This window comes from Ursus arctos, unplaced genomic scaffold, assembly GCF_023065955.2.
Source record: "Ursus arctos isolate Adak ecotype North America unplaced genomic scaffold, UrsArc2.0 scaffold_26, whole genome shotgun sequence".
Lineage (NCBI taxonomy): Eukaryota > Metazoa > Chordata > Mammalia > Carnivora > Ursidae > Ursus > Ursus arctos.
The window spans coordinates 24,304,161-24,321,560 of NW_026622941.1; the positions used below are offsets into that span (position 1 = coordinate 24,304,161).

The 17,400-nt window shown below is 41.5% G+C and overlaps 1 protein-coding gene across 2 annotated transcripts in view; it reads right to left on the bottom strand.

Moving 5' to 3' along the window:
- The window catches only part of ITPR2 (inositol 1,4,5-trisphosphate receptor type 2), a 472,588-nt gene that overhangs the window by 46,174 nt on the left and 409,014 nt on the right, over window positions 1-17,400 (bottom strand). For both annotated transcript variants that reach the window (XM_026502230.4, XM_044385596.3), the window contains one exon: window positions 7,072-7,232. In XM_026502230.4, coding sequence (XP_026358015.2) covers window positions 7,072-7,232 — 161 coding nt within the window. The remainder of the gene's footprint in view (window positions 1-7,071; window positions 7,233-17,400) is intronic.

Consider the following 17,400-nt stretch of genomic DNA (forward strand, 5'->3'; position numbering starts at 1 on the left):
GCCCTCCAAAGACCCCTCTCCCACTAGGACTCTACAGCCTTCTCTGCCCAGCTGCTTTCCCTGGGATCCTGGAATCCTTGTCTTCCCCACTCCCAATCCAGCAACCACAGGGACAGGGACAAGGCCCCGGACAGCAGGAGGCCTCCCGGGTCCAGCCATACTCAGCCAGTTCTATTCGAAGCACTGACTGGCTGATTGTACCTGCTTCATTGATGGGTAAAGCGAAGCACAGAGGGGGAAAGTCAAGTCACCCATCGTGTAAATGGAAATCCTAAGAAGTCAAACTTCAGAATCTATTACCTAGGCTCACTCGTCTACACTGAGCTTCTCCTCAGCACTGATTAGAAACACTAACAAAAGCCATATTTTGGCTTTTTGAATTTGGAGAACCTATGCCCTGGCCGCCAGGTGATTCAGTGTCTGATCAGTTCAGGAAGTAGTCAGTGACACCTGCCTGTTTTCATCTCTATGGCCCATCCCACTCACTTTCACGAATCTCATTTATTTATTTATTTTTAAAGATTTTATTTATTTATTCGACAGAGATAGAGACAGCCAGCGAGAGAGGGAACACAAGCAGGGGGAGTGGGAGAGGAAGAAGCAGGCTCATAGCAGAAGAGCCTGATGTGGGGCTTGATCCCATAACGCTGGGATCACGCCCTGAGCCGAAGGCAGACGCTTAACTGCTGTGCCACCCAGGCGCCCCCACGAATCTCATTTAAACACGATTTGGGCCAATCCTTTACCCTCACTTCCAGTATGGACAGAGTCTTTGATATGAAGACTCTATGTACAGCCACCCTGGGAAGGACTTACCATTCCTATCTCTATTTTTACAAACTAAAAAGAAGATGAGGATGAGGTTAAATGTGGTAACTCATGGGTATTATATATGAATACTAAATAAGAAATTAGAATAATATAGAAGATAGGCCCCTTAATGCCAATGAAATTCGGAGTTGGGAATGAAAAGGCTCCCTCTTAAATTGAAGACACATGCCTGGACTTAAGCTACAGAAAGCAAGGGTGACGTCTCCTTCAACGTACACATTTACTTCTTAATTGTGCATTCTGAGCTGCAAAGACCCCCTCGGTTTGTCTCGAAATGTAAACATTTGTAACAGAGTCTTACGAAGTTCTAAAGTCTTAGGTTTTCAAGATTGAGCAGTTACATAATTGGCTTAATTAGATCCAATTACACACTTAGCATAAATTAGAAACAATAGAATCAGAACATATAATTTCATAGTTATGACACATAACAACAATGCAGACATTATTAAGTCGGCAAATGGTGCTAAAGGAGGAGGGGCGCATACAAATCCCGGAAGACTCGATGTCTTTCACGAGCCCAAACATCTCCCCCTCCAACAGTTACTGTTCAGAACCTGGTTCGACTATAAACAAGATTGATTTTGAGTTCTAGACACAGAAAACATCTGGAAAATTGTGAGTTCTTTTCCTTCCTTCTGGAGCCAAAGTAATGGGTGACTAGATTTCTTTTCTATCTCATTGGAAAGACCATCCCTCTCTTTCTGAAGTCTCAATAGATTATTGCATGGAAGAATCTACTCTTTAGGGTGAGGTCCACTGTAAAACCCTCCACTGCACATGCGTGCTCCTCCGCCAGGACGCAGCCTCAGGCCCACTCCTGCGATGCGGGCACGGGTGTGGGGGACTGGGTTTGAGAAACACGGCGAGAGGGGATTAAATTGCCTTGGCTCTCAAATCAGCCACTCGATTTCTAATACTGCATTCATTATACTTGGTTCAGGTGACCTAACCCTTCCTGCTGTATCTTTATCTTCCAATTTTAAAAGAGGGGAAAAGATGACATTTGACTAATGAGAAATTCATGTTCTAAACTCCTGCAGCTATTTTGGTGTAACTTTCTGTAAATGATGTCCAACGACCAGAGGGCTAAGAAAAAACCATTCATTTGTTAATTTACTCGTTATTTTATTATTCGTTCAATAAATGTGTTGAGCTTCCTGGGGGAAAGAGACTATTTCTTACTTATCCTTCTGTATGAAACCCATAACACAGCTGCTAGGAGACAGGAAGCACTCGCTGTATATCAAATTGCTTTTAAGGCATATTACAGATATTACCTGCCCTGCTATTACAAAGAACAAAGGGCTATTCTGTTCCTGGCTGTGGCCTTCAAGGAACTCACAACTCTTTTTTGTGTCAAGACAATTATTATGTTAACAAAAGCATGAGTGAAATTGTCCTAGCGGACATCGCCATGATAGCGGGACACTAGACAGGAGGCAAGTAAATACAAGAGTTTAAAAGTACCCTGTACTAGAATGAGGAAGAGATCCTCACAAACCCATCGTCCTGGGGGGTGGCCAGCCAGGGTCTCAGTGGCAGTCCAGTACGGCGAAGCACACGGGGACGGCGGCAGGTCTCTGAACGGGCCCAACAGGTCTCTCTCACAGGCACCTCTGGTTTTGATCCTGCTGTTTGCCAAATTAAGTCAGAAATATCCCCAAAGGCCCCAACCATATCTCAGCAAATGAACACTGAAAATCTGAAAATGTCCTCAAAATGTGAGAGAAACATCTAAAAGCCTTGGGCATTTTTTCTAATGATCTCAATTTTGTTTGTTCCTCCTCAGTCATCATCCTTCGGGTAATGGGAGAAGCAGAAGGGCTTAGCGATGCTCCAAGGCCATTACTAGTACAGGCTGGAGGATTTACCCTTTTATACCCTTTCCTCCATTTTATTGGATCCCCTTTCATTATTTTTAGTTTCTAGCATGGGCCTTCCCTTTCCCTTCTCATTTTCTGTTCCCAATAAATACAGGCTCAAAATATCAATTCTCTTATCAAAAATGAGGGTTCGCTTGCCAGGGGAAAATATATTCCCCAAATACCTTGATCAACTCACATCTCCCCTAACAATATCCCAGAAGAAGCTTTGTGTTCGTTCAATACTCAGACAGTGGCTGATACTCAAACAGCTTAGTTCAGCGTCTGAAGGCAAGGGAAGGAAGATTTCAATTTCTCTTCCTATTTCAGTCTTGATCCTATTACTGGATGGATGTAGAGGCAGAAGTATATTTCCTTAGATTCGAACATCTAGAAATCAATTTATTTACAATGTACGGTTTAATGCATATCGATATAAATACTCCTCATTGACCTAGTAATAACGTTGGAGCACTGGAGGTGAAAAAACATACCGAGCAGAGAAACACCCCCCAAACTTGTTATATGCTTGCTTTCCTCATGCCATAAGGAAGGAGGCACTTCCTAAGGGTCTCAAAGTACAAATCAGATATACTTAAACAGTGTAGTGGAGTTCAGGTGAGTTGTTTTATGAATACGAGGAACTTCCTCATTTTCTTTTGCATAAATCCTTGAGGGTAAAAGGTGCATCAATTATGAAGAATTAAAAGCTTCTTTCAAAGCTCTACTGATAAACAAGCACTTAAATCAACTTGGTAAATGAAGCTATTTTTAAGGAGCAAAAATAAAAGTGGTAGGAAAATGCCTGTAAGGTTTCCTTCCAAACTGTTAAGAGTAGTTGCCTCTGGGTTGGAGAGAGAAAATATAGAGTCTTTGAATTGAACCGTGGACTTCCTTCAATTTGCTGTGTGCTCTAAAATCTCAATCTCTCGCTCTCTCTCTTTCTCTCAGAGAATCAGGACTACAAGGCCATAATCTCCACAGTTTTGAAGTAACAGATTTTCTAAATTGGGTTCATTAGCTACAGATTTTTTGAAATGTTCCAAAAAGGCTATTCCAGTAAGTGAGCACTCTTCTGTGTCAATGACTTTTTGTTTCCATCAGTCCAGAGCGTAATAGTTTTACTCTTCCTCCTCCTGGCCATTGAAATGCAGAAACCGTGCCTGTTGTCTTGGCCATGCCCTGCTTGGATGAGAACGAGGCAGTTCCTATTGGAATAAGCTGGTGAGTGCTCCTCCCTCCCGTCACGGCTCTGGAGAGAGCTGACGGAATAGGATGGGCAGAAACATGGATAAGTACATAGATCCTTAAAAATTCAAGTACAAGTGCTTGGCAAAATGCTGGTTTTCATGTTAAGGTGAAAGACGGGTCTTATGGTAAAAGCCACCTGGTGATTTCCTTATTACAAAACCCAAAGGCTCTGTTTGACCGGTCTCTCCTTTGTGGCCTCTCTGCAGCAATTAATGCTGTTGAAACTCTGACACTGCGAGGCTCATCTCTTGGCTTTTGACACACTCCATGTCCTGGTTCTCTTTCTGCCCCTTTTATTATCTTCCTTTCTACTTATTTTACTTGCCTTTCTTCTTTTTCTTGAATGGGGGATCCCCCAGGTTCTGTCTCGGGCTTTCTCTTCCTTTCTCTCTTTACACATTCCTCCTTCTCCCATCTCTCTCTAATCTGATGGCTTCAACTGTCACTTCGTGTGGAGAGTCACAGTGAAAACTGTCAGCTACCGAGTACCTCCACTGTGCTAGCCACGTTTACTGTGTCATCTCACTGATCTCACACCCATCTCCTTCCTTTTAGATGAGGAGGCAGAGGCCCTGGTAGGTTCAAAGATTTATCCAAGATATCCCAGACCACACAGCAAGTAAGTGACACAGCTAAGGTTTGAGCCCAGATCTTTCTGGCTCGAAGGCTCATGCTGTTGTCACTACCCTGTCCCTCCTAATTTATGACTCAGCTTCTGGTCTCATTTCGAAATCAACAACTGTTCTTCTCTGACCAGCCTCTCCTCTTGCAGAAGACCTTCTGAAACTGATACAACACCTTTCTCCCAATGACCAGGCTCACAATGTCAGGTGTCTTGGGCTCATCTTGTAGTCTAGCGCCTCTCCTCATCCTCCCTACCCCTAATCTCATCAACTGCCAAATACCACCTCTGATTTCATCTCTTCCCTCTCCCAACCAGTCTACACACCAGGGCCTGACTACTGTTCTAGGCCACATCATTCTCGCGGTGAAATCCTTCATTCCTGCGGTGAAATCCTTCAGTGGCTTCCCATTCCTGATGAAATGATATCCCAAACTGACACTTAACCATTCATAAGTCCGATCTGCTTTCTCTCTCATATCTCTCAGAGCTCCTTGACAAGTAGACTACGTCCCCCGAGTGTCTGCGTGTTCCATCTCTACGCCTTTGCTCAGGCTGCTCCCTCTTACAGGGACTCACTCTTAATCTAACAGACACCCCCAAACTACACAATTCCTACCCTGTCTGATATACTGCCCCCAACACACACCCAATAATTCCCTTCCACCACCTCTCAGTTGGATGTCACCCTACATCTTCAAGCCTTCACAGATTTTCATTTGTTCCACTCTTGGGGAACTTAGCCTATTTTACTTTTGGCCTGTTATTCTCATCTCCCTTTAATTAAGCTCTGAATTCCTTGGCAAAGAAGGAATGTGTCAGACTCTTCAGTGTATTCCCCAAAATCTTTTAGTCCAAGGGACACAAGAGATGCCCAGTAAATATGTATTCACTAAATTGACAAACTTTGATAAAATATAGCAATGAGAAGTTACATTTTCAACATGACGCTCTACATGTTTTTCCCCCAGCAAGCAGATGCAAAATATTTCACATAGACGGTCCCTGAGCATCTGGAGATCAAGAATGTATAAATAATGACTATGAGTGTCTATCTTCAAACTGATTATGTTTTTTCCTTTTTTTTTTTTAAGATTTTATTTATTTATTTGAGAGAGAGAGAGACAGCTAGAGAGGGAAGACAAGCAGGGGGAGTGGGAGAGGGAGAAGCAGGTTTCACTCTGAGCAGGGAGCCCAATGCGGGGCTTGATCCCAGGATCCCGGGATCATGACCTGAGCCAAAGGCAGACGCTTAACGACTGAGCCACCCATGCACCCCAAGAATACCTTTTTTCCTAATGTAGAAGGGAGAGAGGGCAGAAAAGGAAACATGGAGAAAAGAAACAATATTAGGTTCTGCCCACTGTCACATAAAGAATGACAACTTCATAGTAAGATGCAAACCTCTAAGCACATAGAACAACTTATAGCAGGATGCAAGTCAAAAAGAAAAAAAAACATGAAAAATGCACAGCAATAAAAATTCAATTTACATGTAGCTCTCCTGTGACACATAAATATTGTCAGGTAAGATAAAGTACTGCAATGTTAACTTGAACTTATTAATATGTTACCCGCCAAACATATTCTTTGGTTGCTCCATCTACTGTAGTTTATGTCTCCCTGTGTGCATGACCAGCTTCCAGAAGGAAGGACACACAACCACTGTCACCTGGCTCTCCTGCAGCTTCAGCACTGGAGCTTACTAAATGTTATCCTTGGGACCAGGCAGCAAGGAGATCAGGACTCTCTAAAGCCTCCTTCTCAAAGTGTTGTAAGAAGATTTTTGAGAAAAAAATTCCTACATACAGCTATGTTTATTATAAGAATACAAGAATTTCTATCAATGCAGTAATACTCACTAAATGTGCATCATGATACACTAAAGTTGTAACTTTGACTTCTCTTTAAGCCACTTAGTTTTAATCTTCTGTAAAGCAGAAGAAGGTCCAAATCATGGACAACCACAGCCTCTGCTACTGATCTTAATGAGGAGTTATGAACAAACAACTAGGTATGGCAGAATCCATGCCAATCATTACCAACCACCCAAACTGTATATAGTCAGTGAGCCAGTGTTCTCCCATTGAGATCAAACATTATACTCTCCCCAAACCTGGTTCAGTTTCTTCAACTCCTGATTTCTGAAATCCAAGGAATTTCTTAAAGTATGACTCTTCTGTTCATATTTGCCAATGGGCAAGTTCTAGATTTGGGGAACTGAGACATCAGCAATGACACGAGGTCAGAAGATGACAGACGTGACTGAGATGGTACTATTCATTGCACAGAGAATGCTTCAGTGAATATCATCTGTGCACTTGAGACTTAGATTTGGTTTCTATAACCAAGAAGTCCAATGATTTAGCCAGCATGAGGATTCCTCAGTGATTGACAGTCCTATTTAGAAGTTAACACAATGACTGGGAGAAGGGTAGGGTAGAGAAGGGGAAAGCATACACGTGCAACCTAGTCACAGGTTCAAACGCTCTCATCACTCACCACGATCATTTGAGCCACATAACTTTCAGGTCCAGTGTATTCAGTTGGGTCTTTAACCTTCACCAGGACTAGGAAGTACAAATAATGCCACATATTGTGTTCTGACTTGATGTGCTCCTCAAATGAAACCGTTTTATTATCAAACTTGTCCCTCTCAAGTCCTGCAAAACACAGAAAACACAATGTATGTAATTTGTCATTTAATCAGCACTTCTCAGCATAAAAACAAAACATCACAATTATGTGAATAAAGGCTTTCCATGAGTGTGCCAATTTAGAATGTTATGATTAAAAACAACACAGTACAAGACCTCCAGAAAGAAGGCCATAGCTCGTAGATTTCTTCCAAATGAACATTCTCTCCCCTCCACCCCCCACCCAATGGATCCTTGGAGATGCACAGTCCTGTTACAGTTGTAAAATTTGCAGAAAATTTTAAATATAGCCATGTCAAAACTGTCCAATTAAACTGGACCACAAGTCCAAGAAAAAGAAGTAAAAATGACTGTGCAATAAAAGGCATGCTTGCTAATCAGGACAGGGAAAAAAAAGTTATTTTATCCAGGAACTTGGGTAAAAAGAGGAGATGCAGGTGAGAGAGTCATCTTGAAAAGCACTTGTACTCAGTGAAGGGCAAGCCAATGTCCACTGTTATTTTTGCTCTGAGTGTGGTGAGGGCTCCAGCCCTTTGGACTACTGTGTTCCTGGCATTTTAAGGAGGGGATGGTCTGTTCAATATCCAGGGCAGATTTTCAGAGGCTGGAAGGACACTGAGGAGAGGTTCTACATAGTAAGATTCTTTTCTCTCAAGGGTTGAAGAGTGGATGAAAGAAAATGAATGGAGATGAAGAAAAACATCTACGGAAAAATGAATTCTATTGCCAAGTAAAATGGGAGGTTGGGATTCAGTCTGGTTTTGCAGTTCAGATACTGGAGAAGAAGCTAGGAAATTGAATTCCAATCCTGGCTATTCTTTCCTAAGCATATTTAAAAAAAAAAAAGCCATCCAGGCATGAAGAAGACTCTTTTAATAATAAGATATAAAGTACAATAAGTAAAAAGAAAAAAATCTGCCCCTAGTGGAAGGGTGACCTTTTAAATTATATTACTGGATATTTTAATGGAAAATACCATAAAATTAGCTGGCTGATGGTGATGCCTCATCTTATTTGACCCATCATCAGCTCAGCATGGCCCAAATAAAATCCATACTCTTCCCCCAAAACTGCTCCACCCACAGTCCTCCTCTTCATTCCATGGCAACTCTAGTCTTCCAGTTGTTCAAGCCAAAAACCGAAGAGTCATCCTGAATCCTCTCTTTCTATCACCCATATCCAATTCATGTGGAAATTCTTTTGGCTCTACCTTCGGCATATATACGTGGAATCTCGTCCCTTCTCAACACCTCCACAGCCGTAGCTCTCATATGAGCCTTCATCATCTCTCACCTGGACTACTGCAATTGCCTTCCAGGCCTCCCTGTTCCCACTTTAACTCTCAGTGGCCTATGCTCAACATAGCAGCCACTAAGATCCTTTGAAACACGAGGTAGGATGGTGTCTCTCCTCTGTCCCAAACCCTGTGGGTTCTCTACACACTCAGAGTGAAGGTCAAAGGCCTTACAGTGGCCTATAAGCAGGGTTGCCAGATAAAATACAGGATGCTCAGGGGATGCCAAGTTAAGTTTGAAGTTCAGATAAATAATGACCAATTGCTGAGTATAAGTAGGTCCCATGTAATATCTATTTGCTAAAGAGATCTGGCCTTCTAGCCTCTCTCCCCTTGTCTCTCACTCTCCTGCCTCTTGCTAACTCTCATCCAGCCATCCTGGCCTCCTTGCTCCTCACATGCAGACTCCTGCTTCAGGGCCTTTGGACCGGTTGCTTCTTCTGCCCACACTGCTCTTCTCTTTGGTGTCTCTCTGAGTACCTTGCTCATTTTTGAGCTTTTGCTCAACTCTTGCCTTCTTTGTGTGGCTTAACTTGATCACCCTATTTAATCCTACAACCTGCTCCTTCCCTTTTGCCAATAGCCTCAATCACTCTTTCTCTTTTATCCTCTTTTTCCCAGGGTGCTTATCACCTCCTAACAGAATGAACATAGTCATATCAAAGTCGTTAAATTACACTGGACCCCAAGTCTAAGATAGAGGGGTAAAAATGATTATGTGAGAAAAAGCCTGCTTGCTAATCAGTACAGAAGAAAGGAATGCCATTTTATCCAGGAGCTTAGATAAGAACTTATTATGTTTATTATTTATTGTGTGTCCAGGAGCAGATATATTTGTCTCTTTTCTTCACCAACGGTCCTAATAGCTAACGTGGGTGTCTGGTTTATAGTCATCCCTGAATACAGTATTTATGGAATGAATTAAGAATATCTCACTAATAAAATGTTATTTCACTTGGGTGACTATAATAAAAAACAGATTAATAACTAATCTTGGTGATGATGTGGAGGGACTGGAGCCCTCATACTCTGTTAGTGGGAATGTAAAAGAGTGCAGCTACTTTAGGAAACAGTTTGGCAGCTCCTCAAAAGGTTAAACAGAGTGACCACATGACCCAGCAATTCCACTTGTAGGTACCTAACCAAAGGAACTGAAAACATACATCCACACAAAAGCTAGTACAGCAATGTGCACAGCAGCATTATTCATAAGAGCCAAAAAGTAGAAACAAATCCAAACATTCATCAGCAAATGAAAAGATGAACAAAATATATCTTATCATACAACGGCATTTTCAGCCAGACAAAGGATGAAACACTGACACATGCTACAACATACTAAGTAGAAGAAGCAGGTCCCAGAAGGCCACATATATGATCCCATTGATGTAAAATGTCCAGGAGAGGCAAATCTGTAGAGACAGAAAGTAGATCGACACTTGCCTAGGGCTGAGGAGGAAAGGTTGGGGGTGGAGGGTTGGTGATGATGGCTAAAGGGTATGAGGTTCCTTTTGGGGGCAATGAAAATGTTCTAAAATTGACTGTAATGATGGATGCACAACTCTGACTATATACTAAGAACCACTGAATTGTAGACTTTAAATGGGTGAGTTGTAAGGTATATAAATTATATCTCAATACAGCTACTTAAAAAGAGAGAGAGAAAGAATGTTAAAGTAGATTTTCCCAGAATCCAGTTCAACAATTACCTTCCTGTTGCAAGGTACATAGGGCTATAAAAATAATGTGTCTACTATCAATTAATCTGTAATATGGTAGAGGAAGCAGACAGCTTGCGTTATATCCTGAAGTGGTATAAACTGCCAAGGAAGCACAGAGGAGGACAAAATGAATTGTGACAAGGTACATTTTAAAAGGTTTTAAAGAGGTGTAGAGCTTTAAGTGTCTAGCCTTGAAACAGGATTATGGCAAGTGGAAAAGAGATGAATGGTAATAAAAGCTAGCTAATTTTTATTGAGCACCTATTTTGCTGACAACAACATAAAGATGTTTAAATATGCTCCTATAATTACAATAATCCAATCTGACCTTTCAGCATGTGAGGGAAGAGATTCAGAGGAATTCAATAAATTGCTCAAGTTAACACCTCTCATTAGTGGAGAAGTTGGTCGGTATTTAAACAGAAAAATGTCTAGCTCTAAACCCATGTTCTTTGGCCTTCTGAGCAAAAGAAATGGCAGGGCAAAGCTACAGATGAAAGTGGATCACCTGTTTGGGGTAACGTCAATTCCTCCAAAGGCAACATCTGGAAATGAAGATGTAATGGTACACTTGGCACAAACCGTGAAGAGTTTTATTTATTTTTTTATTTCTTTTTAAACTGTGAAGAGCTTTAAATGCAAAGCTATGGAGACTGCACTTTATCCCAAAGGCCTTTGAGTGGAGACTAGCCTGTTCAGAGCTGGGCTTCAGGTAACCTCCTATGGGGGGATTTAGAGGAAGACCGGGAGCAGAGGCTAAGAGTAGGGAGACCGAGGGACTAGGGCAGTGGGGGGTATAAAGGCAGGGAACTGGTTGTCTTTCATCTTTTTTGCTTCTTGCTCTCGAAGCTTTGTTGGTCATTCCCATGGTTTCAACAATCACAGTGCGGGTGATGTAGCCCCAGCACTGACTGTTCTCAACTTCAGTTTCTATTTCTAGCTGTCCACTGGGTGAATCCCCCTGGGTCACTTACGGGCAGGTCAAACTCAGCTCAGCAAAAATTTGTTTCTTTAGCTCTTCTTCACCTCTATTAATGAAGTCCTTGTCAACCTGGGAACGCGAAGTCATCCTTGGACTCATACTCTGACAATCTACTCTGTGCACATCTCCGAGAGCGACTCGGATTTTCTCACCATTCTTCAAACAAACCAAGCCCTTGGAAAATTTCATGCCTTCGCCTCCTCTATTTCCTGCCTTACAGGTATTCCTTCTTCAAGACCCAGCTCAACTACCACTGACTTACACAGACACAAACAGTTAGCGGATCCTCCCCACGCCCATAACACCTTGCTATGAAAATTTATCTATTTCTATGTTGGCCTCTACCACTTAATTGTCTAATTTATTTTTGTATAAGCAGCACCTGGCATAGTATCTGGAAAACAGTAGGGCATTCAACTAACATTGACAGAATAATTGAAAAAAAAATGAATAAGAGGGAGAGATTGAAGAGAAGTTTGTGGATGAAAATTTAAGAGGGCTTGATGCCCAATTAGAGGTACAGATTTAGGGGGAATCAAGAATGACCCTAAAATTTCTGACCTGAATGACTGAATTTATGGTAATATCAGTACAGCAAGGAAAAACAAAAAAGAAGGAAGAGACTTTGGAGGGAAGATACATTTGATTGGGGATGTACTGAATTTATGATGCCTATAGAACAGCCAGTGTTGGGCTGTTAGGGCCGAAGCTAGAAATTTTAAACAGAGACATCAAGTTATAAAATACTAATTCAAGAATAACTGACATAAAATAAACAATCAAAGCCATGGTATTGGAGGAGATGACCAAGGCAGAAAGAAAGGAAGGATAAGAGGAACTCTTGTGTGCTCAACACAAAGGTTTCAGAAAAAATAAGACCATACCTATGTTGTGTTTCCCAGACAGTATGACTAAGGTGAGGGCACACACCCACCCATCATCCAGGCACCCCATACGTCTTCTCAGCTTTATTTTTCTGCATAGCCCTTAGCATCATACATTCTATGTGTACTGGAAAATGAGCTCCATCATGGCAGTAAATTTTGTCTATTTTTGTTCACTGCAGTACCCTGGCACACAGTAGATACTCAATAAGTAACTGTTGAACAAATAAATGTGTAAATAACCTTGATGCACAAGTACAGATAAAGAACTAATATACTAAAAGAAGAACACAGACATCAGCTAGAAAGATCTTTCATTCTCGGCACCTGACTACCATCAATCCTTTCTCCATTTTGGTATTTTGTCACACTGGTCGGCCAACATCTCCTTCGCACTGGATTTTCAGCCTCTGGTAATTCAAACTTAATAATTAGTATGGATACCAGTGCCAATGTGTTCCTATGCTTACTGCTTCAGCTCTGTCATCTGCTACCCATCACCCTATCATGACTGCCTTCTGGATCACTAGCAATTGTTTTCTGAGTCATAACTCTCAAACATCTGGTCATTGCCTTCAAGGCTAGGAACATCCCATCTGCTCTCATTGCCTGTCACAGAGTCTACCTTCTCCTCTGTTGCTACTATGGGTGTCACTTCGTATGTGTGCTACTGGAGCCAATTCTCTCCTACTGTGGAGATTCTCTCCTCTGTTGTTTTATCCCTCTTTGGATCACAAATTAACACCCAACGCTTACAAGAACCATTTATCAATTAATCACAACTATTTCATAACCTACTAGTACAACTCCCAAATATCCCAATTGTCTAAATCATTCTTGTCATTAAGTTCTTTTAATGTATATGGTATGTATTACATCTTATATGTGGTAAGCAATTCCAGGAACGCACGCATATATAGCTATACATTATGATAATGCTTCTCACATATTTCTGCTAAAGGTCCTTTGAGGGCAGAGAGTAGAGAAACTTTATGCTGCAGAGGTCACAGGGGTTAGCAGCTATAAGTGCCTGGGATTACTTTTCAATTTTTTTTAAAAAAATTCTGTTTTATTTTAAATGTTCACATTAAATTTGTTTTACTTTAAAAAATTTATTTTACTTTATAGCATACTATTTGTTATAATGTAAAAATACTATTAAAATTTACTCTTAGGTTAAATTACTTAAATGGTCTCAAATTTTTGAATAAATGTGAAGCTTTTAGAAAATAGACCATGTTGATCTAATATCTCCTCCTTATGCTCCTGATTTATCACCCTATATCTCTGTGGCCATGTGTATGCTATAGAAACAATACCCTGAATGTGACAAAGTTTAAAATAACTTGGAATTGGTGCACCCTGGTTTTTTGTCTGCAGTATATATCAATTTAGTACTTACCCGCTTTATCTTCCTTTTGTGGGTTATAAGCCACATAAATACAGAGACAATGTTAGTTTAGACTGATTTATTGAATAGTCATTCATTAAGCAAATACTTATGAATGGTCCTCAATACATACTATGGAAGCATAAAAATAAGTAAGACATGGGTCTCTTAAAGAAGGGAAATTAATGTGCACTGAGGGCTTACTCAGGTAAGCATTGAGCTAGGAAGTTTGATACACATGATCTCAACTATACTCACTCAAACCCCAAAAGATGGCATTATATATTCCCCATTTTCCAGATGAGGGAACAATAGTTCAAGGTGCAAAGGAAAGTTGGCCAAGATCACATATCCGGGATGTGGAACCAGTGTGTTTACTTAACTATAAAGTCCGTGCCCTTTCTACGATGTGACAGTATGTAGCATCCGACAGAGATAAGACAACAAAAAATAAGTACAGTGCCATACTGCTAAGTGTGATGCGAGCAATTTAGAAGCAGACATATTTGCTGCTGGTTAGTGAAATCCGAGAAGGCTTCATGGAATAATGGCATTAGAGCTGGCCTTAGAGTGAGAGTTGGAGTTCAACAGTTTGGGAGTTTGGGCATTCCAAACGGAAACACCATAACTGAGAACACGTGGATAGCCTCTAAGTTGAAGATGAGTAATGCAGTTGGGCTGGAAGTTGATCTATAAACAGGGGAACATTGGGTGAAAAGGTGGGCAAAAAGGGAGCTTGATTACGGAGCACCTTATGTGCCAGGAAATTTGGAATTTTAGAGTTACAGACTGTGCAATGCTATTGATAGACTTTTGAGTAAGGAAATGATGAATTCAAACTGGAAAAATTAGTCTGGCAGCATTGAGCAGAACATTTTGGGGTGTGAGCCAAGGTGAGCCTGAAAAATCAAGGTGTGGCTGTGGGATGTGTGGAAGGAAGGGAGTGAGATTGGGAACACAGATTCATTAACACATGCTAAGTAGTGCACCTGGAATAGGAAAAAGGAGATGCTAAAAATGATGGAGAAGCTCTCAGCCCAGAAAACTGAAGGCCCAGTGGGATATCATCAATGCCAATATGGAGGTCACATAAATTGCTAGGTCAGAGGAAGACGATGGAAAGGTAAGATGCACTGGGTTTTAGACATGGTAGATTTGGCTGCCAGAAGTCATGCCTGTAGAGGTGTCTGTCAACAACTGAAAACAAAGGACAAAAGCCTGGAGAGAGGTTGGAGCTGTGGTTGCACATTGGGCAATAATCTGCAAAAGGCAGTATTAAAGAAGAGGGCAGAGAGAAGAGACAAGAAGTCAATGATAAAATCTGAACCATTTATCCAGTGGTTGGGAGAAGCCTTGTGAAAGAACAAGAGAATGAGCAATCCAAGGCAAAAGGAAAGGTCAGCAGGAAACTAATGAGGAGAGTTGAGAAAAACATTCAATCTGGTGAAATGGCTATTATGATGTTTTAAGGAGTTTATAGGTTATAGGGCTTTTTTTTTTTTTTAAGTGACTGTGAAAAGCCAAAGAGAATTTTGTCAGCAAAGGGAAAACCTAGAGGAGCAGGAATGGTACTTAAGTGCTGGGCTTGCTTTGCTGTTCATCTTTCTTGTTAGAACACGGGAGGCAGCATCATGACCTCGAATGAGGCTCACTTCTAACTGATACATTCTCCCAAAAAGCCCTTTCTTCCAAGGTTGCACACTGACATAACAGTTATTATGATCATGAAGGGAAGGACTTAGAGGAAGCACTGTAAAAGCAAGACCATGAAACACACAAAAAGATTTTCAAAGGCAGCATATTTTTTCCTCCACAGAACTCAGTCTTCAATACAATGCCTCTCTTCCCCAAATCCTCAAATTATTGTACCATATCTTCCTTGGCTCCATCCCAAATCTTGCTTCTTTCCATCTAGTCTAGACATATAAAGAAAGACTCTTCTTTCTGCCTCATTTCCTTCCCGTAAGTCTCCCCCAGCATTGTGCAACTTATCCTCATGGAAAGTACTCCATCTTTATCCTGAAGCACCTGAATGAGAAATCCAAAGGCTCTATTTGGCATAATATGTTACTGGCCTTCTCTGCTTTGAAATAGTTGATAATCAATCACTTTCTTTCCAAGGCTGTGTCCTCCCCTCATATCCGTGTGACACACATTCCTGGTTCTCCTCATACCATTCTTACTGGAAAGATCTGTGTGTGTATGTGCATGTGTGTGTGTGCACACGTACAACCCTCTTTCTCTCAACTCTTCAGTGCTGATATTTCCCACTCTAAACCTCATAGTCTCCTCTTCTCTCTCTGGAGTCTTTCCCCACGCTCTGGCTTTTGCTACCACATACAGATGGAAGATTCCCCAGTTACTGTCCCCAGTGCAGACACATTCTCTGAGGCTCAGACTAATGCTGACCTCTGTGCTGGGTGTGGCCCACTGGGGTGTCGAGTACACACTGCAATTTTAGTATTTCCAAAGCCAAACTCGGCATATTCCTCTCCAAATTTTTTCTTTTTCTTCTCAAACTCAAGTGTTGGAACTACCATCCACCCATGCAAGCAACTATCTTTCATATTCATTCCTAACCACTGAGATTTTAAAACTCTGTCTCTAAATATTTCCTGACCCTGTCCTCTCCCTTAATACTGCCACCTTAACTTTCCTGCAGCAAAGTTTCGTTACCTTTCACTTGAACTATGTCCCCAGACAAATAACCTTCCATAGCTGTACCATTGCTCAAAAACAAAAATTAGACTCTGTACTCAAATTCTTTAATGGTTCAGCATCTTCTATAAGTCTACAGGACAAAGTCCAAGTTTTTTAACATAAAATACCACGTTCTGGTGAACCTCTTCTTGGGGCACAGATTGCACTGAAATTCATACTCTAGCAACACTGAGCTCCTTATAGTAACTGAAGACTCCCATTGTGCTGTTCTTCCCTTCATGCCTGTTCTTATGCTGGTCACTCTGCTTTTACCCACTTTATTTTATTTTATTTTTAAAAATATTTTATTTATTTATGTGAGAGAGAGAGCATGAGCCGGGAAAAGGGCACAGGGAGAAGCAGACTCCCCACTGAATGGGGAGCCCAAAGCGAGGCTTGATCCCAGGACCCCTGGATCATGACCTGAGTTGAAGGCAGATGCTTAACCTACTGAGCCACCCGGGTGCCTCTGCTTCTACCCACTTTGATAGACTAACTGCCTTCCATCTTTTAACATCAAATCAGTGACCATCTCTTCTAAAAGCCTTTCCTGACCCTTTCTGGCCTGCCCCCTACCACAACCTGAAGGGATATAACAGCCTGTGAACTTCTCTATCATGTTTTTTAACACACTAGATAGCAATGACACTTATTGTGTTTGCATTCCACAACAGATTGTGAACACCCTGAAGAAGGGCAGGTCCAACTCATGTTTGTTTCCTTGGAATACAGTTCATTGTTACAGGTTAGTACTTGGTACACCTCTGAGTGCTGGAGGAATGCTGGAAGGGTTTGGGAGACCCAGTGAGGAGAATGAGACAGTTGACAAAAGGTGAATCAAGGAGGGAATGGGATTTATTGAGGGCCCAATTTGAGTTATATAGAATAATGTTGTAGCGAAGCCCTTATGCTTGTTTTGTGACTTTAACCAAAAGATTCTTCAGCTCAACATGGTGAAACAGACAGTGAGGATAACCTGGACTTGGTGATTATTCAAAGAGGGGGAAGAATTCTAGGATGCTAGGTCAGCTACAGAGACAACCAAAGGGCTGACGTATATTGAGAAGAGGGTAGAGCTGAAGGGAATGATGAGGGCAAGGAGAGATGTGGGTGAGTCTGGGAGCTAACAAGGAGAAAGGGGAGGAGAGGGTGAGGTGTGTGTGTGTGTGAGAGAGAGAGAGAGAGATGAAAAACCGAGAGAAG